Below are 21,867 nucleotides of genomic sequence, written 5' to 3' on the forward strand. Positions count from 1 at the left end.
ATTTTTTCTTGAACATTGTATTGATAAATTTCCTAAGGTTTAGCCAGCGTTAGCTATGTAAACGGATGAGAACTGTTTTTGGGTAAAACAACTTCACAGTACCTTTTGTCACCAGCCTCATTTAACGCTCTTTCTATTGGTCAAAACCGAAGACCGCATAAAAATCCCTTGAGTGGTTAAAAACAAGTTAGTGCAGAGACAAGGCAAAAACGAAAACCGACTTTGTTTAATACCATTTATTGTATAATTAATATAAATAGCGTATATGGGTATTAAGAGGGATAACCATTATTGCCTACAAATAACTATGAATTAGCGAAAACTGTTACAATCAAATTGCTTACCCCCATTTATTAAAATGAAATCAACTTAACTGCCCTTTTTCATTGTAAAATATTATATATATAATTATAAATCCAATTCATAAAAAATAAAAATCATAGGAAACCGGTGAGTAAAAGGTAAAAGAGGCAATAAAACACGTAAGATAGAAGAAATACTTCAAACAAAAATATAATTTTAATTGAAAAAATAAAAATATTTTTAAAAATTGTTTACAGATTGATATGACAAAAATATAACATTATTGTAAATACCAAATGCAGTTTCAATTAGATAGTTACTCAATTCACTTAAAAAGCGAATATTGGATTTTAGGTAAAGTATTCGAGGTAAGAAAATATTTTCAAATTGATCATTGGTTATTTATAACCATTATGTGCCAATAAATTAATTGTTTATACTATCATTAATAATTCGGTCAAAAATATTATTTTCGAATGAGATATTTTATCGTATGCATAGCACTGTCCGTAAATATTTTGAAAAGACGATAAAAAAACGTCATAATTAAGAGAAAGAAATTATTGACTATAAAATATTTTTCATAGGAAGTTCATGTTCATGTTGGATAGAAGAATAAGAATTTAATTAAAATAACACTTTGAAACAACATATAATGCAAAACTTTTCAGCAGAAAGTATGTCTGATCATAAATCAGTTCATTTTAATAATATTCCTATTGATACTGTTTCTGAAAAAAGCATATCTATCCAAAATGTTTCGAATGTGAGTACTTATTTTGAGTTGTTTATAAAAATTGGCAAAGCGAACTAAAACATTCAAAAGGTTAATAATTTATATTTCAGCACAATTTAACCTATCGCGTTTCATTAATGTACATACTCAATAGCATTGACCAAGTTTTTAAAGTTTCCATTACCTCGAACCCTGTGAGCCCTTTTGATTGGGCCGAGTTGAAAGTTGTCTTTAAGCCCAAAACTGTCGGACAATCATATACTGATTATTATATAATAGAGGACACGGGTGGAAACACTTGCAGACTGACTATAACAGGAAAATGTTTTGGTGAGTTATGAATTGGTATTGATTACACTCTACATTTATTAAACATGTATGTCCTAAACTTATTTACCTTGTTACTAGTATATGAACTATTTTAACCTTCCAGGACCTAGAGTATATCTTAATAAAAAACAGCTTGTCTTTAAAATATTGAAAAATGTAAATAAGCAAATACAAGAGACTATAAATATTATTAATAAATCTTCTGTTGACGCTACTTACCAGTGGCTCTTACCTGTTGGAGGGCAAGGATTTTTTCAAGTAAATACAAATATCTTTAAGTAACATAAGTGAAATTAATGATCAGTTATAATAATAGCATATGACAAACTTTCTTCGTTTCTTGTGGTTTTTATGACGTGCCGTAAATCCGGCTACGTATCTCGTTGCTGTCAGATCAACGGATAAACTAAATTCTGACATGAGGGTCTGGTTTCGGGTATGTCGGCAAAAGTCTTTAGAAAAACACTGTAGATCTATATATATATTCTTTTTTTATTCTGTATACATTCTAAACCTGACGTTATCAGAATAATAAAAGAAAGTAATAAAAATATCAACAGTGTTCTTTTATTTTGGTATAAGACCTAGATCACCGCGCCATACTATCTGCCATGTACCCAGAAGAAAATATATCACTACACACACACATCAAAGGATCGCCGACTCTTTCACGACCCCGGAGGTCAATTTGATGACCTCGTTTAAAAGAACATCAGCCGATATAGCTGCCATTAAACGAAATCGAAAATTGCGGGTTTAAACACTAGTAATGCACACTAATTTTTAATGAGCATTAAAGCAACGAGATGGAACATGTTCCAAACCTCCATGGAAGAAAAGGAGACCTTAGCCCTACAGTTCGACATTTACAGTCTCTTCTTTTTCTCTCTTTTCGTCTGTTTTTTTACAATAGACAGTATGACAGTGCATAACTTGCTTTGCTATTTCAATATCTACGTTTTAACTATGGGTGCTCTAATTTGGTTTTCATAATCTATCTCTCCTATTTAATAATCAAAACTTGAAAGAACGAATTCAATTCCGTTAATTTTAATTATTGTTGCATGTTGTGGCATTTAAAATCAAAGATGCAAATGTGGTGAGGAACCGAACAAATTTATTAGAAAATGTCTTTAAATAAAATACATTTTGACCGATTAGTTACAGCAGGACTAGTTTGTCTGGTTCATATTACCAGTCTTCAATTTTGACGCCGTTCTTGTATTTATAGATTTCAACTGGTAACTGTGGAGTAATTCGTGCATTTGAAAAAATAAACACAACTATTACATTCTCTGGTATAGCGCTTGGATTTTATACAGCAGAGTTAGTTTGCTTGGTTCTTAACCAGGTAACGTAGAAATTCTTGGCCGTATATTATGCATTTTCGTATATATTTCTAGTTATTTCTTCGTAATTTTATAGGAACCCTTATATTTAAGCGTAATAGCATCTGTAGTACTAGCCGGTACACCACAGTATAACATACAAGACCATATTTTCGAAAAGTATTGGAAACGAAAAAGTCGCTCAACGCATTTGATGGAGAATAGCTTAAATCGCTTAAGCTACATACCATCAGCGTCAGTTTTTGATAGATATTTGGACTTTGGTACAGGAAGTGTTAAAGATATGACCTTGAATATATCAAAAACATTGTGTGTTACCAATCATAAGCAGGAAGACGGTTGTATACAGTGGCTTCCAGGTTAGTGATAAATAGAATAGTTATAAATCTATTTACTCACGAAGGATTCCACGTTAAATTATCGGCATACATTAGTGTAAGTGACGCTCGTGTGCGTGAGACGACTGCAAAGATAATAAAAAATACAAATTATCTTTCTGCTTTCAATTTGTTATTTATTATGGATATGTATTTTTGTTCGCCAATATTTTTTGAAGAATTTCATTATGCGCCATCTTGAAAAAGGTAATCTCGTAAAGCATGTTTTTACTCGTCAAGACATATCAAACAATACTTATTACATTAACTTGGATGTAGGGCTTTTTGCAAGCCCGTCTGGGTAATCACCATCATAAATATTCTATCGGCAAACAACGATACTTACTATTGTTTTGTTCGGGTTCAAGGCGATTAAAAATGAATAGGGATTAATGTTTCTCACAGTAGGTAATATTTACGGGCAATGATGACCACTTGCCATTAGGTGGACCATTTTCCAGTCAGCATAAATGAATAAAATATAAAAACTTCGGTGCACTTTGCTTTATGGTTGTAATAAAGAGTTAGTTCAATCCAAATCTTACTTCGGATTTATAATAGGCAGATAGTGCGCACAAGTCATGGGGTTTTTTTATGGAGATAAGTAGACTATAGAGATAGTATAGATATTGTTAATTAAACCCAGTTGCATGCCCACAGATTCTGACAATGTTTTCCTCATTGATCCCATTACAACTGTGATTCCACCTAATGAATCCAGATTGTTTACTGTAAGATTCAGGTAAAAATATTCGGTATTCGAAAAACATTGCTATTTTTGTTTCCTTGACTTTATTTTATTATATGGTATCTCTATTAGGCCAAAAGCTGACAACGAAGTTTATAGCTATTTATTATGTGGGGATTATCAGTACAAGATATACAATGAAGAAAATTCAGATGTAATTAAAATAAAACATACGTTGTTCAGAATACCGTGTGTGGGCAACACATGGTCTCCTTGCACTGAATGGAGTACAGAATGGAACTGTCCAGCAGAGGTAGTATCAGTATGCTATTGGAGCATACTTAGTGTCTATTATTATATTTCAGATTAAAGAGCGAATAAGCCAGCGTAACCTAGGCTCGAGGGATATGTTTTCGCCAATAGTGTAAGAGTATTGGATTTTGTATCTAGTCTCATGAATTATTGGAAAAAAAGCATCGTATTTGTTATAGGTTTGGTCTTTGGTCATATTAATATCATCCGCATTAAAAGGAAATGTAGCGTTATAAATTATATTTAAATATGGTTTAACTAGCGAACAGGACAACTTATTTAACTTTTGGTTAATAGTGACAAGGATTTAAGAAACAAGATTATATGACTCTGCGTGACTATGTTAAAATTTTGCTGGAGGTTTCTTTCATGTTATAGTTACATACTGTGATTTGTTCTTATGATATAAATTTATATACATTTAGAAAACCAATAGAACTGATCTGCAAAAAGAGCAAATCTAGTACCATTATCAAAATTGTTAGGTACACGATTCTTTGATTTATTATTCCAAATGTCAAATTATTTATTGCAGAGTGAAATCAGTGTGCGTATTCATAGGCTATAAAGTTTTTATTAGAACAGGTATATATCTGTAATCTTAATTATAACCACTTTGAGTAGTTAATTACTACCATAAATTGAGTACAAGTTTACATGAGAGTTAAATAACCAGTTCCCATCCACCGATCCACTTTTTCAGCACATTATAAAGGTGCATATAAACGGCCTTGACAGTAACTGAGGTTAATTAATAATTAGTCTTTAATTCAATGACATTGCTATGTTTTATTCGTAAGTTAAAAGCACTTTTTAATATTTCTAGATAATTCTACCTCCCACAGTTCCTTCTCGAACGGCTTTTAGTAATTTTTTACTATCGAATAAATTGGATATACCCATGCACTTCAAATTAGTAACGCCACCAAAAACGTTAGTACACTAAAATTACATGAATATTTTTTTTAAATATATTTTATAAAACTGTTATGACTCAAGTGATGTGTTATAGGAATTTTGTCGTAATGCCTATGTGTGGGATCGTCACAGGACGTGGATGGCAAATACTTACGGTAGCTTTTGAGCCACTGTCGTTTGGTGAATACTGCGAAAATTGGGACCTCATTATAAACAGAAATCAAAAAGTAAGAATATAATTTTTTGTTCAATATTTACGTTTGTATACATTTTTTTATATTTTTTATAATTAGTAGCAATCGTAACTTTAATGAACTAATAAAATTTACTGTTACAAACAGGCTCGTATATGTTTTTTCGCTAGTGCGGAAATAAGTCAAGTTGAGATGATGTCTCACGGATACAATCCAGATACACACGCAATGTATGAGTTTCAACCGACAATAACTGGCTGCACTAACTATTGTACTGCATACCTACATAACCTTACTAGGATGGAAATACAGTTTGTATTTATTTGTATACTGTTTTATGCTTTAGAACCTATGTATATATTATTAAAATTTTTAATTACGACAATTTCATCCAATATTGATGTATACAAACAAAAGGTTGGTATCTGCATCGTTAGGCCTGATTTTTTGGATAATATTTTACAAGTTTATTGTAAGATATTATCCACAAAATCAGGCTAGTTATAGATTATGGTTTCAAAATGAAGGTATCTTTATACTATATACCTTTAGGATGGAATGAACTAATTAAATTATATTTTCATTTTGACGAAAAGTATGCGGATTCTAAACAACGTTTCATGGTTGGGAGCTGATAACTGTGGATCTTTAGTGTTATTACCTAAAGAAATAGTTCGCTACCATTGGTGGTTCTTCCCCAAAGAACCGAACAAAGTGTACAGAACAACTGTGACGTGTAGCTTTGTCTGTCTGATCAACGGCAAGTAAGTACTATGTTGCATGTGCATCATACTGTCAAAAGGCAGAATTTCACCTGGTTCAGCTCATAACCGTACCGATATCACTTTGTAAGCCCATATTTGTGGTTGAGACAAAATGTTTATTCAGGAAAGCAAAAATATTTAACTTATTTGATTCTAATAAAAGTTCTACAGCTTATCGGAAAAACGCATTTCGTACCTTTTTGGTTGTATTCGTACAATTGATAATGAAATAACTCATCTATACACTGTCGTATTTGAGAAGGTTATGCCACTACTACAATAAAAAAGTCATTTATGTATAAGAAATATACCAGTTAAGGATAAATTACACCAATTCGCTGTTCATATTCAACTCTATTGACACTATATTGAAAATAAAACTAAATAAATGAATACCTGCTTGTCTTTTTCCAAAATGAAATTGGCTTTTATAGATTTATGATTTACTATCTTTAATATAAACAAGTACCAATAACATGTTTCCAGACCAATAGGTGAGCCAACTGAAGTATTTGTTCAAATAAATGGATTTTCGGAGCTACCGGATTTAAGAGTACTCTCATTGCATATTTTTTTATTTTGATCATTTTTGTCGATAACTATATAGAAATTGCTACATTATTTTATCAACTTTAGGTATTACCAAAGACTTTGAACATTCACGATGCGTTGGTTGGAGAAAACGTGACGTTTAATGTCACGTTATATAACTATGGATCGTGCTATTTTACATCGAAATTGTATCACACCATAGACGGCATGGGCGATGATTTCAAAGGAGATAAATTTGAAATGGAGCCTTCGATTGTGAGTAATATTGTAATAATAGGATGCATACTAATTAAATTGGTCTTTAAATGAAAATGAAAATCAGTTATTTTGTGTATTATTTATAAAAAATCAAAGACAATGAGATTTTCTTATAGAAAATTTATTACTTTTTAGTAATTTAATATATTCAGTCTTATTTATCCTTCATTGTTGTAGGTACATCCATCGTAGGTACATCCATCTGTCTTTCAACTAGAAAATAAAAACAAGACTTATTCCATTGAAATTGTGTGTGTTACAAAATAGCCATTAAAAGTCATATATTTATAATGATTTGATTACGATTAGTTCCAAGATTATCATATCATTATCACTGATTTAAATATTTACTTAAATCTACTAATTTCCAATAAATGTAACTTATTGTTGCAGAATAGTCTGAAACCATCCAACCACTGCGAAGTAAAACTGACGGTAACAGCAGACGGGGCCGGTTCTAGACAAATAAATATCAAATACACCGTTCTGTTTCGTACAGAATATGAGGAAGTGGAAGAGATACAACCAATAGATAAAAATATTTGCATCGTTTGGTACGATGGAATATACCCAACTATCAAAGTAAGGTCCAAATTAGTCTTGAAAAAATGCAATTTTAGAACTTATAAGCATAAGATGACGGACTCAAATCCAACCACTGCACTAATTAATTATCTTCAAAACCACGTTAAAAACGTAACTTACTATTTATGGTTTTTATATATACACGATCTAAGTTGGCCATTTTGTAGTTTGTCAAAAGTGGCTACACGAAAGTTTTTAGGAATAAAAAAGAGGAATCTACATAATAAATCATTTAAACTCTTGTAATATAATTAATTCTAATATAATTTACTAATAAATGAGAAATGTTTTAAAAGTAAATATTGTTAAAGGAAAACCCAATTGACATCTGACATAATTAAAAGAAAAGTTTACAGAAAGTAATTATAACTTGAAAGGTTATTTCATATTTCTTTTGGTTTCTATCGGGCGTCATAGTGTTAGCAACAAAACTCCTCATTTCACGTTTTTAATATTAGCACGATAAATTCACAATTTTATTTTCAGATTAAACGTACAATATCAATTAAGTGCCCTATCGTTCTGAGTAACCACTGCGTCTGGAACATAGTTAACGTAGAAGAGTTCGTATAGCTTATCTGTCTATGTTATATTGATTATAAAATCATTTGTTAAAAAAGAAACTTGTAAATTAGCTCAGCTTATTTAACTTAATGGCTCGTCATCATGGCAAAGTCAATCCTGTCCTTAAAGAAGTTATTGGGTTTTTCTGTTACAAAAATTTCACAAGCTCACAGTTGACAAGTTGGCAGTTTATTTATGGACACGCATAATTTTTTATGTGTGTACCTATACGCAAACCTATGATTGTGCACAGCCTATATATTCTACAGTAAAGTTGGTTAAAAGAGTTCCTGTTGTAAAGTTGCTGGAGAGCTTATTAGAGGTCGAAATTTTCTTAATAATAACTTTAGTTTCCGTATATCTGCGGATTTTTTTCAGACTGAACAAAGGTCTTCGAGAATGTCGTCCCAATAAACCATTGAATATTAGTCTCCATGCTCCTGACCTTTGTGTACGATCTGAAGAGGTTGAATTTGCGTTCGTTTTGAGTTGCATATATTCAGTACCTGTGCCATTCAGCTTTCGTAGGGAAAAAATATGCGATTGCGAAATGATTGAAGTTCAAGTTGGTATATCAACGTATGAGATGAGACACACGTGTGTTCATAGACCTTTGGTAGAATTATTTCCCATGAATGGAATCGTTGCGGTATTAACTTTAATTAAATATAATTATGAGAAGTATATATAACTTAAGAAGTATATTTTATTAATATTATTTCAGCCCAACAATCCTGTGTTATTACATATGAGATTTCAATACACACTCAAGGGGCGAAACATTCTATGTTTTGTATTAACTTTGCCTAACCAAAGAACTTTAAATATTTTTATTCACGTAAACACACTAATGAATTCAAAAGGTATTCTTATTGCTTTACGAAGACAGACCATTGTGGACGATTATTTACTCATTTTGGATTGTGGAAGAGTTCCCATTAATAACTTGGACCCTGTTATTCGGGTAGGATTATTTTTAATTTAAATAATTTCTTCTTCTTCTTAGAGGAAAAATCCCAATATATTCCTTCTTTTACAATTCGTTGAAAAAATATATATTTTTTAGATCGCATGGCTATATAACCCAACCGAAGTTTTTACAACATGGCGTCTTTTACGCGGGAATTCAGTTACGTCAGACCCAGTTATACGTTGTCTACAATACTTCGCGGAAGTTCCACCAATGGATAAATTGGCAGTACCCTTCGCTTTCATGCCAACGGAAATGGTCGATTATGAAGTTAGCAAATACTTTGGATATTAAAAATAATAAAGCAGCAGTAAACTAAACTAGTTTTTAAAACGTATTTTGCACTTACTACATTTTTCTAAGTAGTATGTTTGACGCAATCGCGTAATAATAAACTAAAGTTTTAAAATTAATAAGGCACTAAAGAGTAGAAGATTATTTTTTTTATGACAAAAAATATATATTTCTCTCTTTAGGTAATTTTCTTTTGTTCATTTGGATATGATACAGTGAAAATTCTGGTCAAAGGACAGGGTGGTTTACCTAATTGTATTGAAACGAGGCTTGACATACCATTATATGTGGAAAAAAATATCCGGTCTACCTACAGACACAATGTTGTAAGTAAAAGCGTAATCCTTATGTTAAAATATATCAACGATATAAGCTATGGAATTAATTATATTAAAAGGCATTTCCCTAATTTATTTAAAACTAAAGCTAATACTAACAAATACTTTAAATGTTGTAACAGTTATTTAAATAACATTTTTATCTCTAATTTTAACGGCTTCTAATTTTACTTGCCACAACACAGCGCCAGCTTGCGCTAACGCGCTGATGGAAGCATATCATTGATCCCTTAGGGACTTACGTGTAGGTAAGCCTTTTAGATCAAACAAAAGTCAATAAATTCAAAGCAGCATATATAGACTCCGTTTCCTTTTGGGGTTTTTTAAACCACTTTGAGGTACCTCTAAATAAATCCAGCCACTGATTCAAAGTCAATAACTCGCATCCTAATATATACGGATTCGTCCACCCACGTATGTGTGCGTCGCGAACTGCCCGCAGCGCGAGCATGCACCACACATGCCCCTGACGTAGATACGTTTTAAAACTCGAATTATATGTCATTTTAAGTGTAAATATAATAAGTGTAAGTGTTACAGATAAAACATTGAAATATATTCAAAAAACAAAATATATCATATCATTACATTTTAGGTCTCCCTTTCCAAAGACCATCTTACCATACCAATAATGCCCACACACTCACTTTCAAGGGACATTATAGCTATTAACAACGATACAGAAAATACTATGAGATTTATTTGGTTGCCGTAAGTTTTTTTATATAACTATAACATTATTTTATATAAATGATAAATGGTAGTTGAAATATCACTACAAATGTATATATTTTAAAGAATCGTTACACAATTTAATAAGAACGTAGTACACCAGGTATGTCTTAGTTTAAATATGATAATTGTAAGTTACCAGTACAATATTTTATATAGTGAACGTATTGCCAATGTTGTCAACATTGTAATGACGCCATGGTGGGGTGTTATCCAGCCTAAAAGTTCAGAGTGGATAACAGTGACCGCCTATTCTCTACAAGAACCGGCAACATTTACGTAAGAGAATCAATTTTTAATTTAATGAAACTATAAGGCATACCCAATTCTATAAATACGTTTATTATTATTTTTTTAGGACGACAATTTCGTGTGAAATCTTAGATTTGACTGAGCGCAAGCAGTACCAAATGAACGAAATACTGAGGAGGAATAAAATAGACAAATGCAGTCGAGAATTTATTTTGACCGAGGAAGGACTTTTTAATCCTGTAAGACCTTTTTTATTCAAATAATATATAATAAAAGTGGAAGAAGTTGGAAATAAAAAGAAAATCGATAGAGATCTTAGCGGTTTACCGGTCAAAAATATTGAATTCAATTTATTGCATGCCCAAAAAAATACAAGATTGATATTTATATAGCAAAAAAATATTTATATATTTAAACATAAAATCACAAAAATATTATTTATGCTGTACATTTATATGAGTTAATTGATGCATTACAGGGAATAAATGACTGTCCACCTTATGTATTCGATATCAAGAAGCCCAAAGCCTCATACCTGGCTATGACTATATCGATTTCTTCACAGGGTCAACGAGATGGATTTCCAAGAATGAAGTTAAAACAAATGTGGGAGCAGGTACCAAATTTCAGGATTAATTTATAAAAATAGTTAAGGATACAACAATATACACTGGATGGATTTTAATAAATTATTATAATAAACTTATCAACTATACTAGAGATATCTATAGAGCAAACGTGTTCATACACTCAAACATTTCTTAACTTGGTATGGTAAAAGATCAGGCCAAAATATCATGTCAAAATCTATTTTGATTCATCATTTAACATGATTTTGTAAATTTGAACCACCGGCTCGAAATGAAGATTCTACCGAGAAGAACCGACAAGGAAGTCAATAGTTAATTTTCCGACAATTACTTTCATCACGTATGAAATAAGCGTACTTGACGAAAACGCCAAATTAAGTCCAGACCGCTGTTGAAGATTTCCCGATGCAACCTCGAATCGTCTTATCCACTTTTAACCTCACTTTGCTATTAAACATGTTACGAATATAAGCACCGCTATTACTTCATATAGGACTGCTTATAAAATAGCCTATGTCAAGAATTAGTAAATCTTTTAAGGAAATGAAACTTTTATTGAAAGGTAGAATTAAAGTTGTACAAATAAAAATTCGCGTATCGCGCCTCTATACCTGTGACTATTTCTCCCCAGCCTCCGCCTTATGACTTGCTGTCAACTGACTTGAGCAATTATGGAGACCATTTAGAGAATTCGACGGGTACCAACATCGCAACGGGGGATATCATAAAAATCCTTGATGGAATATTGTGGTAGTTTTACCAAAAAGTCTGTATAATTCCATAACATCCTGTGCAAGAAATTTAAGATATTTGGCTAAATATTTCAGGGACGCACTGCACAGTAAGATGTTTAAAGCTCATATTGAGTTTTATGCCAAGGAAAGTATACCGACCTACGAACAATTACTCAAAGTTATGAAACATGATGCGAAGAAGTTAAGTAGACGGTGGGTTACTACAAGATCACAAAATATTCTACCAAAAAATATAACTTTGAAATTAATTTAAGCCATTTTTGCTTTCTCCAGAGTAACGTCAGGAATATGCGACGCTGTTGTCAATAAGGCCGTATTTCACATTTACAACCTCAAAACAAAACAAGGGTTGTCAATTTTGGAAGCTGAATAATTATTATTTATAGTTTATTGTTAATAGAATTTAAATTAAATATAACAAAAACGAAAGTAATTTCATTGAATTAGCATTTATTAAAAAAAAACAGATCTTGTCGGAAAAAATAGGCAAAATAAATATATCAGTCAAGAATGTTGTCAAGTTTTAATTGTAGCTTCTTTGGTTTGGGAGTTGCAATAACTGTAACAGCAACTCTATCTCCTAGTTTCAATGTTGCATTTCCCATCTTGCTCGTGTGTATGAGTCCATTGTCTCCAACGCCACAGTCAACGAAACATCCAAATGGCACTACATTACGAACAACACCTACAAAAACATGACACTTAACAATAAACTTTACACTTGATTCCAATGGCAAGGGGAGAAAAGATTTACATACATTTTATTACTTCAAACAGTCCTTTTTTAATATATTTTTGTCTATAAAAAAAAACGCTCCTCCACACAACGCCGATATTCGGAACGACATTATTCAAGAATCCATAGTGAATACCACAGATTATTTTAAAGTCGAACAATGATGTCATGTCAATTCAAGGTCAAAGTTGTTTGTTTATTTTTGTTAGGAATAATTAAAATAAAAAAATAGTAGCCGCTGGACTCTGTAGTAATAATTAGTATACCTATAGTGTAAATAGTAACTATACAACTGTTAGAATTTGATTTTGGATCAGAGTTCTAATAGTCTACAAATTTTGAGTATTACTACCAATTTCACACCTCCTAGGGTTCGTTATGGAAAAATGTGCTACCTGTGAGACTTGTGCCCTTCTTCAATTGGTCGGGAGCTTGAACGGATAGTGAGTAAACAGGTCTGCAGAATGTTATCATGTTATCTTCATATGCTTTTTGCTTAAAAGCATTTACTATTAACTCGAGAGTACTGATATCAGTGTTCAAGTCCTTGCTCATTGATACGTGGTCTATTGTTGCTACTTTTCTGTCAACTTCTTCGGGGAATCGAGGTTTTGTTAGATCCTTAATATTAACACCTATTTTTTTAGCGAATCTTGAAAAAAATACAAAATTACATACTTTGGGGTTTTTTTTATTAATTTGTGCCTAAAAATTGGAATTAATTACCCCCGGTAATTAATTCATATTTTTATTTCTAATTCCAAACTTGCGATATAATCAGTTATATCGCAATTCAAACTACAAAATTAAAAATTAATAAATAATTAAATTATCTTACAACTTCGCAACAGAGTAACTTTCTGGATGCACAATTGTTGAATCCAATGGTTCCGAGCCTCCCAATACTTTTAAAAAACCCGCGCATTGTTGGTAAGTTATTTTTCCGATTCCGCTGACTTTCAAAATCTCCGCTCTCGTTTTAAAACTGCCATTGTCTTGACGGTACGATATTATCTTCTTCGCCCGGCTTTCATTTAATCCAGAAATCCGTCTAAAAATTAAAGATATCATATAATATTTTATTAATTATAATTACATTTAATTTTGAGTAATATTTGTGTACGTTGTAATTAAAGGTTTCTGAAGCAAGAAAGTTTTACTAGTGTTACCGATGTGGAAGCACTTTTTTATATTATTAACTTTATACCTTAACATTGCTTGTGACGCTGTGTTAATATCCACTCCAACTAAACTAACAACCTTTTCCACGGTTGCATCCAAAACACTTTCCAGCATTTTTGGAGGAATATCATGCTGGTAAAGTCCGACGCCTAAATTCTTAGGTTCAACCTGAAAATATTAAATTTCTTCAAATACTTTTCTAAATATAGTTTAATTGCAATTTGGGATCATATCCAAATACCTTTATCAGTTCTCCCAGAGGATCCAAGACTCTCCTTGCGATTGATAAAGCTGATATCAAATTTGGATCCATGTTTGGGTGTTCCTTGAATAAAGTATTTATATTAAACTTTTGTCTCGTCAATTCGAACATACTTTATGAAAAATCTATCCGAATTCGTTTTCGTACAGTTACTTATCCATTTATTTTTTCTTTAGCTACATATTGTAAATTGTGTATTAAGTAAATTTAGGGAGAGAAAAATCTAATTTGACCAATGAGTGGCCCAAATCTGTACATTAATGTTTTAAAAGTATATTTCGAACTTTGCTTCGTCAATCAATTAAATATGCCAAAAGTTGATCACCTGATAAATGCATACTATATCATAAATCTTAGACTTCTATAAACGGCATCGGCAATCGTTGTATATAACTTTGTCTAGGGCCACGGCGGATTCTCAAGGGAGACAAACCAACTGTGCGTGACAGATAGGACGTAAAGCCGTTGGTGAACTCTTTTCGGTCGTGTTGGATTATGAGAAGGCGACAGTAGACAGTTGAGTACTATAATATCTCATGCGCAATTGGATGTACCCCGTTGAGAATACACATAATGAAATATTAAATATTACATATTTATATAGACAAATAATCTAAACACGAAATTTACCTTCTGCGCCTCCTTGCTGATAGAGTAAATGGAAGCACCCTGTTCAGGGACAATAATTACTGGTATTTCATCAGATATGTAATGTTTTTTCAGCCAAGATTCTGTTTCACGACATGCTGTACCATTGCCTAGACCGATTAATTCTACTCTGAAAAACATGTACGAGTGTATGTAAACAATCTCCTAGGCGGTTGGAATATTTTCGATGTAATTTTTTGTGTGAATTTGTGTGGGCCTCTGAATTTTTAAGGTACGGTAGGTAGTACGGTGCTACGATCAGGAAATAAACAACATACTTTCACCCAGGCGAAGCCGGGGCAGCTAGTCTTATGTATAAAAATATCCTTCTTGCGTAAGTAAAAGTTGAAGTTTTAATAGAAAATACAGTACCTACAGTAAGTTATCAGCACTTAAGAAAGCTGTAGTTAAAGTTTGAAAACAAGAATTGTAAATATGATGAACTTAAACAGGGAATTTATTTACTCAATATATGTACAAGCTGTTCACTTTTATAAGCACAATGTAAATGTTATTTTTAATTTATTTCAAAATTATTACAATACCTATGTTTTTTAAGAAGATTTCTTAACTGGTTAGCAGCTGGATCGTTATTATTGCTATGAAAATTTGGATATATGTTACAAGCTTCTAATTTCATTCCCGTATTGTCTATGATCCCAACCTTAAAATATAATATAGTTATTTCCTCCATTCAAGCAACTGATAGTGTCGGTGTACTAACAAGACACTTCATGTTCCAGCCAAAAGGCCAATATGTTTTTTTTTTTATGTCAAGCAAAATTCCCAACTTACTTTGCAGCCAGCCTTGAACCCTGGATCTAATCCTGCTATATTTCTATTCTTTATCGGTTCTGTTAAAAGATATTTTTCCAAATTAGTTGAGAATGTTTTGACGGCTTCTTTTTGTGCCGCATTCGTTAGTTCTGATCGCACTTGTCTAGAGAGCCATGGTTTTATTAGACGATTATATGCGTCGCCAAGGCCCTTATTCACCCAATGATTACTTCTCCACAGAGTTTGACAAAACCTTTAATTGATTAATTTTTTTATTATTGTATATATTAAATACTCTATACTTAATGATTATTTTAGTGGTCATCTTAATAATTCTGTTGATGCACCAAGTAAGGACTAAACTTAAAAATATAGATTGCTACAGATGTCAAAGCTAACTCTACCGATTTTCGTTTCTTTAAGACAAATTCTGAACATCTACATCAGAACTTTTATATATTATAATAACGAGGAAACTCTGACCCTGGCTTTTAATATTATAAATATAAAACCCTAACAAATTATGAAAATTTCGCACAGAGGATCGGATTTATGATGCAGGAAAATGGTTCATACCACCTTTTTATTTGCACAGAAAATATATTTTTATTTTTTATATACTTAAGGCTATAATGCACAGAATTTCATATGTAAATAAATATTTAAAGGTAAAACCAAACAAAACCTACATAGCTAAAAGAATAATAAAATATTTTGCTAAAACTTACCTTTCCAGTCTATTGTAAAACCAATCAGGTATAATAACTTTCACAGAGAGTATTTTTTCTTCCTCACCTCTGTTAACAGCCAATGTCTGGTAGCATTTTACGAATGCAACGGGACACTTCCAATCAAAATATAATTTGTATGTTTCCGGATCTGATCTATTATCAAGCTTTTTGTTATCACTTTCTTGCTTTTCCTTAGTAGAACTCTTCGATCGACTACTTTGTAGAGTAAATCTAGTTTCTTCTTTCCTATTTAAATTATAATTTTATTTAATAAACGGAAATATATATTTTTTTTTATTTTGATATTTGCATTTTTATTGGACGGTTCTAGTTAGTCTGATTTGACATTAGACTAGCAAAAAAACCACAAGGAGTCAGCGCATTCACCACACCGCATAGACATAGACCCATTAAAAAATATTAATTATACCATACATCGCCAATGCACGAACCATGGGAACTAAATCATCAAACTGGAACACAACAAGACTTATTAACTATTAATTAACTATACTAAACAATAGTATTAATTAACTATACTTATTTGCTGGGTACCATAGCACAATGTGTGATGAATTGAGTGGGTGGGAACAATGGGTTAAATCAAAGTTAAATTATAGACAAGCTAGCAGGTTTGCACAGGTGCAATTTATATAGAATGTGTGTATAAAGTACTATATAGCACTCAAAATAATGTACCTGGTGTTTCAATGTATCCAGTGAAAAAATATAGTTCTGGAGTTTACCCCTCCACCATACAAAAAAACCAATTTCACCTTATTATAATTTACATAAAAGGATATGTATATATATATATCACAAATATAGCATTATTACATTTGACTTACAGTGTCCTCATTTGTTGAAGAACTCTTGCGTCCTTATACATGATATCTGCTACAATGTGCATTATATGAGTTTCTATTTTATCAACACTTGATAGTTCCTCTGAACCGTCACAAAGTGAATTCAAATCAATATATTCACCATTCAAAGCCCTCACTGCATATGTTTCTAAGCCTAAATTGCGGGCCCTTTCTGCTAAGGACACAGAATGTGATTTTAAGGGTCCATACTGAAAACAAAATATATAAAATTATTATTAGTTATAATAATGCCACATTTTTTTAAAATGAAATGTGTATTTACTCACTACTAAATCTAGTTCAGATAGATTTTTTGTTTTTAATATGCTTTGTTCAATCTCTGGTGTCAGTTTCTTAGATTTTCTTAATGTTTCCAAAACAGATTTCACTTTCTTTTTAAATTGTAACACATTTTGATAACTTTCATAAATATCTTGAAGTCTGAAATTAATAAAAAATAGGACAAAATAAATCTTAAAATATATTATAACTTAGTACTTGTTTAAATTTAACAAGTAAGTAATAAGATTTGACAAATTTATTTTAATGATGATCCTAAAAAATTTAGTTCATAAATTTATTAGTAAATATTTATTTATATAGTGAAAACAAAACTACTTAACACTAAAATATTCATTAAGTATGTTTTAACTAAAAAAATAAAAATAAGTTTTTATATAGCACACATTTTATGAGAACATTTATATAAATATTTATTAATTTTTTTTAGCTAATCATTATTTGATAGAAAAAATTATATTAATTTATGTTTATAAGCTTTTAAATTTGTTTGTCTAACAATTTATTTTATTTTTCAACTATAACATGTAAATAAAATATAGTCTATGCATTTATTTAAAAGTTTAAAGAAAATGTGTGACAATATTTTTAGTTTTGTAATCATAGTAGATCTAGTGGAAAGTGAACAATATCCAGGAGAATACAATGAATCAAATTGTTTTAAAAAAGATATTGAGCAATAGTATAGAGAGTAGTGAATTAAAACCTAAAAAAAAACAATGCAATCATTACCGATCTGGCATAAGATGATCGACAGCTTCCTTCCTATATCTAGCGATAAATGGTAATGTGCAACCTTCATTTATTAATGAAATAAATTTTTGAGCTAAGATTGGAGTAATTTTTTCAAAATTTGATAGCATTTCAGCATCACTGAATGAGCTATTGCATTCTTCTAATTCTTGAATTTCTCTATTAAGATTAATATCGTTATCAGTGTCATCATTTACTTGTATTTCTTTTTTAATTTGTTTTTTTATTATTTTTCTCTTGGGCTTATCATCATTAATGTCTTTTTTAATGACTTTCTTCTTAGGCTTGTCATCTTCACTATTGTCACTTAACAATTCCTTAATTGTAACGAGCTTTTTACTACTTGCTTTAGTAGTTATTTTCTTTTTTATACTAGGTTTTTGATTTTCATCATCAACATCTTTTATTTTCCTTTTTCTAGAGCGAGAGTCTACGCCTTCCATATTCAATACAAAAATATTTCAATCTAAATTTTATTTATTTCAATAACTGCTTTTGTCCAGTGGTCAAAATACAGATACTTATTTCAAATTCAAATTCAAAACAATTTATATCATTGCTTAACTTTTGAAGATAAACTTCAAAGTTCAAACTGCTTCTGTCAAAGTCAGTTGCGTGTAATGATACACATTAGACCCAGATATTTGCAAAATTTGTTTTGGAAATAAGGGAACGTATTAAATTTTTTTTAAAAAAATGATCAATGATACAATATTAATAAAAAATAGAGTACTCAATTGGGTGCAGTAAATGTGAATGGAGCATTATAAGAAATACAAATTTAAATGGTAAAAATTACAAGAAATAATACTACAATAAACAAATTAAAAAATATTTTTTCCTATTCCAATGGAAGTAGGAAAAAAGATAAACAAACCATACATTTACGTATTTCATACCATTTACTACTAACTCAGCTATATTGTGCACTACTAAGAGTTTGTGATTATTATATCTTTATTTATAATAAAACACTATTACATTTAACTACATATTTCTACTTTAATATAACCAATTTAAGATAACAGTTTCGTCGACGTTCAAAACGCCATTTTTTCGCAAATCCATAGTGAATATCATAGATTAATCAAGCTCTCGACCAATGATATCGCGTCAATTTGCTGTCAAATGTTGTTTATTTGGCTTTTTTCCTGTTATGGTTGAAATAGAGTATACGCTCGAATCGAATGTATAAAAAAATCCTAATAAAAAAGCACATTTTAACAACTAGCTTAAAATAAGATGGTATTTTAAATGCATTAATTATTGCCACTGGTAGCAAATGTGTTTAAAGTAATTTAATTTTTAACATATAAGCATTCAAATTAAGACATAAGAATTTATTGTGTTTATTTGCATAATGCTTCATTAAATATAAGCCCAAATAATAATTAGTTATTTGAGCTTGAAAATTAGTATTATGGCCTGAATTAATTTATTTACGTGCAAAGCACCAAATTCTAGAAAAACATTCCATAGGTTTGGACTTTGGAGAACATTTTTTATGTACGAATCCTAACTGTATTTTTTTGCGACTACATTTTTATTATATTCATTCTCATTATCATTTTTATATATTCCCTCATTACCGTCGGATTATGATAGTAAAGGAACAAACTGTACCTGTATTTGCACACATATTTGTGCACTACATATAACATTTATTTCCTGCGTCCATCGCCCTTGAGTTTAGTCGCCGTGGCCGAAATGGATCAGTAAATCATAATTATTATTATAAAATAAAAGAATATTAAAAACACAATGGATTCACATATTTAAAAAAAAATCTCACTATAGTAAGGAAATAAATAATAATTATGATGACAAAAGTAAGCTCTTACTAATTAATAAGTGTACCTATGTTTAAAAAAGGAATATTAAGAAAACATAGACACTATGATATTTTATTTATTTTTAACAAACATCTATTGATAGAATTATCCCAATCTATAAATCCATTATTGGATAAATTTATCTCCTCATATTTAAAACATTTCAGCTCTGAAAAAAGAAAAAAAAAATATTAAAAAGTTGAGTGATATTGAGTTATTATCAATATAACCTAATGGATACATACCTAGGTCCTTTAGAAATTCATTAAATGTATCTTGATTTCGTATGACACTGGCTATGTATATATCAACATTATTATTTATCTTGTGGATCATTAAAAGTACATTTAACAATGGCTGCAATATTGATGGGTCATATACTATATCAGCTCCAATAACAATATTTGGTATATAAGGTAACAATAATTCTTCAGTATCATTCCAATCCAACAACATGACACCTAAATATGATATTCAGTATTAGAGTTTACATAAGAACATTTTAAATAGCCCATACATACAATTTTTTTTTATAAAAAATATCAAACCTATTGATTTGTCTCCGTTTGTGTACATATTTGGTTTAATATTTTCTTTCAAGCAAAAATCTGATAAATTTACTTGAATGTTATTATTTATTGTATTCAATACATCTGAATGGCAATCAGTCATTATCATGGATGTTATATCACATAGTTTAGCAATAGTTATGCCAGTGAATCCAACGCCAGACCCTAGTTCAAGAACATTCTTGTTAGAAAATGTTTCTTTATGACACAAAGCCCAATCTGATAGCATAAGAGCAGCCTAAAATAATAATTGAAGTATTTTAATTCTTACTACTAGTAATAATAAATACTCAATTTGGAGTACATATTTATCTTTACCTCCCAAGTCTTTAAGCCAGTAGTCCCATTAAGTACCATGTTTTTTGTTTCCTTGATGGTTATTATATTATTAAAATCATTCCCAACTACATAGTGGCGGTAACAAAAATCATTTATGGAGGTTTTCATGATATTACATAGGAATGTATACATATCGTCATGGACTTCTTGTTCAGGTTCTAAGTATTGTATTAACATTTTAAAAAAGCGGACACAAAAATCTCGATGGCAAGGGTATTTTTTAAAAAGAGTGGTTTTTACGGTTTGCTTTAAAAATAAGTCTTGATTTTCCCAAGTCATTTTTTTTATTTCTTCGGCCTGAAAAATGTAACTAATTAATTAATTTTAAGATTTAATTCAAAAATGTTTAGGTAAGTACAGATACTTATTATTCATGATTTTTTTAAGATGAACTTACTTTCAGATTACAATGTACGCCTTTAAAAAAAGATAAAGAAATCTTTTTAATTAAATTATGATCCACCATATTGCTTTTTTGTTTTGTTTAAATGCAATGTATGTATTCTATTTAAATTCTAACCTATTCAAGCAATTTACATGAGAATGTTGTCATTCACTTAACTTTTTTTTTTATTTCTGTAATGTAATCGGTAATTCAGTGTTGACAAATCGTGCCTTTATATTTATTAAACATTAATACAGCCATATTTATAACTTATTTTATTTTATATTTTCACGTTCTAGTTTACTTTAATCGTTATTTTGGTTATTTAGTATATGATGACAAAATGTCAAAAGTTTTGAAATGTTTTGTACCGTCGAGAACAAAATTGTCAAATAGGTTATACTATGGTCTATTTTGTTAAATAGTCTTGGAAAAATAAAAATAAAAATTTAAGAACATATAAAATCTTTCTCTAACCAATAGTTCTTATTAGTACTTTATAAATTCGACTCAAGACGTACGTCCTTAAGCGGGAATTCATCTGAGATCTCAATAACTACCTAAAGTCGTTTTGTAATGCTTCATAAGCATCCAGGGGTAAATTTATTGCTTTTCTATAATTAGAC

General features: G+C 30.5%; 2 protein-coding genes across 2 annotated transcripts; one reads left to right on the plus strand and one right to left on the minus strand.

Moving 5' to 3' along the window:
• The first annotated feature begins 958 nt into the window (after nt 1-958).
• On the plus strand, nt 959-12,234 carry LOC125064792 (cilia- and flagella-associated protein 65-like). The gene is made up of 26 exons (XM_047672021.1): nt 959-1,069; nt 1,150-1,369; nt 1,473-1,627; nt 2,601-2,720; nt 2,795-3,077; nt 3,756-3,837; nt 3,916-4,096; nt 4,922-5,028; nt 5,108-5,240; nt 5,355-5,518; nt 5,804-5,971; nt 6,458-6,524; nt 6,608-6,778; nt 7,175-7,363; nt 7,853-7,929; nt 8,309-8,579; nt 8,655-8,894; nt 8,997-9,170; nt 9,377-9,520; nt 10,128-10,243; nt 10,424-10,543; nt 10,623-10,755; nt 10,995-11,132; nt 11,738-11,856; nt 11,934-12,053; nt 12,135-12,234. Exons 1-26 carry the CDS (start codon nt 959-961, stop codon nt 12,232-12,234), a joined length of 3,903 nt encoding a protein of 1,300 aa, XP_047527977.1.
• Nucleotides 12,235-12,303: 69 nt separating this feature from the next.
• LOC125064927 (S1 RNA-binding domain-containing protein 1-like) lies at nt 12,304-21,580 on the minus strand. The gene is made up of 17 exons (XM_047672240.1): nt 21,254-21,580; nt 20,836-21,153; nt 20,497-20,755; nt 20,190-20,409; nt 18,696-18,708; nt 18,096-18,448; nt 17,351-17,504; nt 17,046-17,272; nt 16,195-16,443; nt 15,485-15,719; nt 15,235-15,353; nt 14,672-14,819; nt 14,021-14,104; nt 13,805-13,947; nt 13,436-13,648; nt 12,993-13,249; nt 12,304-12,546 (listed from the first exon to the last, which is right to left on the minus strand). Exons 1-17 carry the CDS (start codon nt 21,320-21,322, stop codon nt 12,362-12,364), a joined length of 3,246 nt encoding a protein of 1,081 aa, XP_047528196.1. The 5' UTR covers nt 21,323-21,580; the 3' UTR covers nt 12,304-12,361.
• Between the last annotated feature and the right edge of the window lie 287 nt (nt 21,581-21,867).

This window comes from Vanessa atalanta, chromosome 6 (genome assembly GCF_905147765.1).
Source record: "Vanessa atalanta chromosome 6, ilVanAtal1.2, whole genome shotgun sequence".
NCBI lineage: Eukaryota > Metazoa > Arthropoda > Insecta > Lepidoptera > Nymphalidae > Vanessa > Vanessa atalanta.

Excerpts from the sequence above, each read along its gene's own strand:
- LOC125064927 (XM_047672240.1), bottom strand. The coding sequence starts at position 21,322 with ATGGTGGATCATAATTTAATTAAAAAGATTTCTTTATCTTTTTTTAAA. Across the intron at positions 20,756-20,835 it reads CTGGCTTAAAGACTTGGGAG|GCTGCTCTTATGCTATCAGA; the intron begins GTAAAGATAAAT and ends TTATTATTTTAG. Across the intron at positions 13,948-14,020 it reads CTCTGGGAGAACTGATAAAG|GTTGAACCTAAGAATTTAGG; the intron begins GTATTTGGATAT and ends TAATATTTTCAG.
- LOC125064792 (XM_047672021.1), top strand. The coding sequence starts at position 959 with ATGCAAAACTTTTCAGCAGAAAGTATGTCTGATCATAAATCAGTTCAT. Across the intron at positions 5,029-5,107 it reads TTAGTAACGCCACCAAAAAC|GAATTTTGTCGTAATGCCTA; the intron begins GTTAGTACACTA and ends GATGTGTTATAG. Across the intron at positions 11,133-11,737 it reads TAAAACAAATGTGGGAGCAG|CCTCCGCCTTATGACTTGCT; the intron begins GTACCAAATTTC and ends ATTTCTCCCCAG.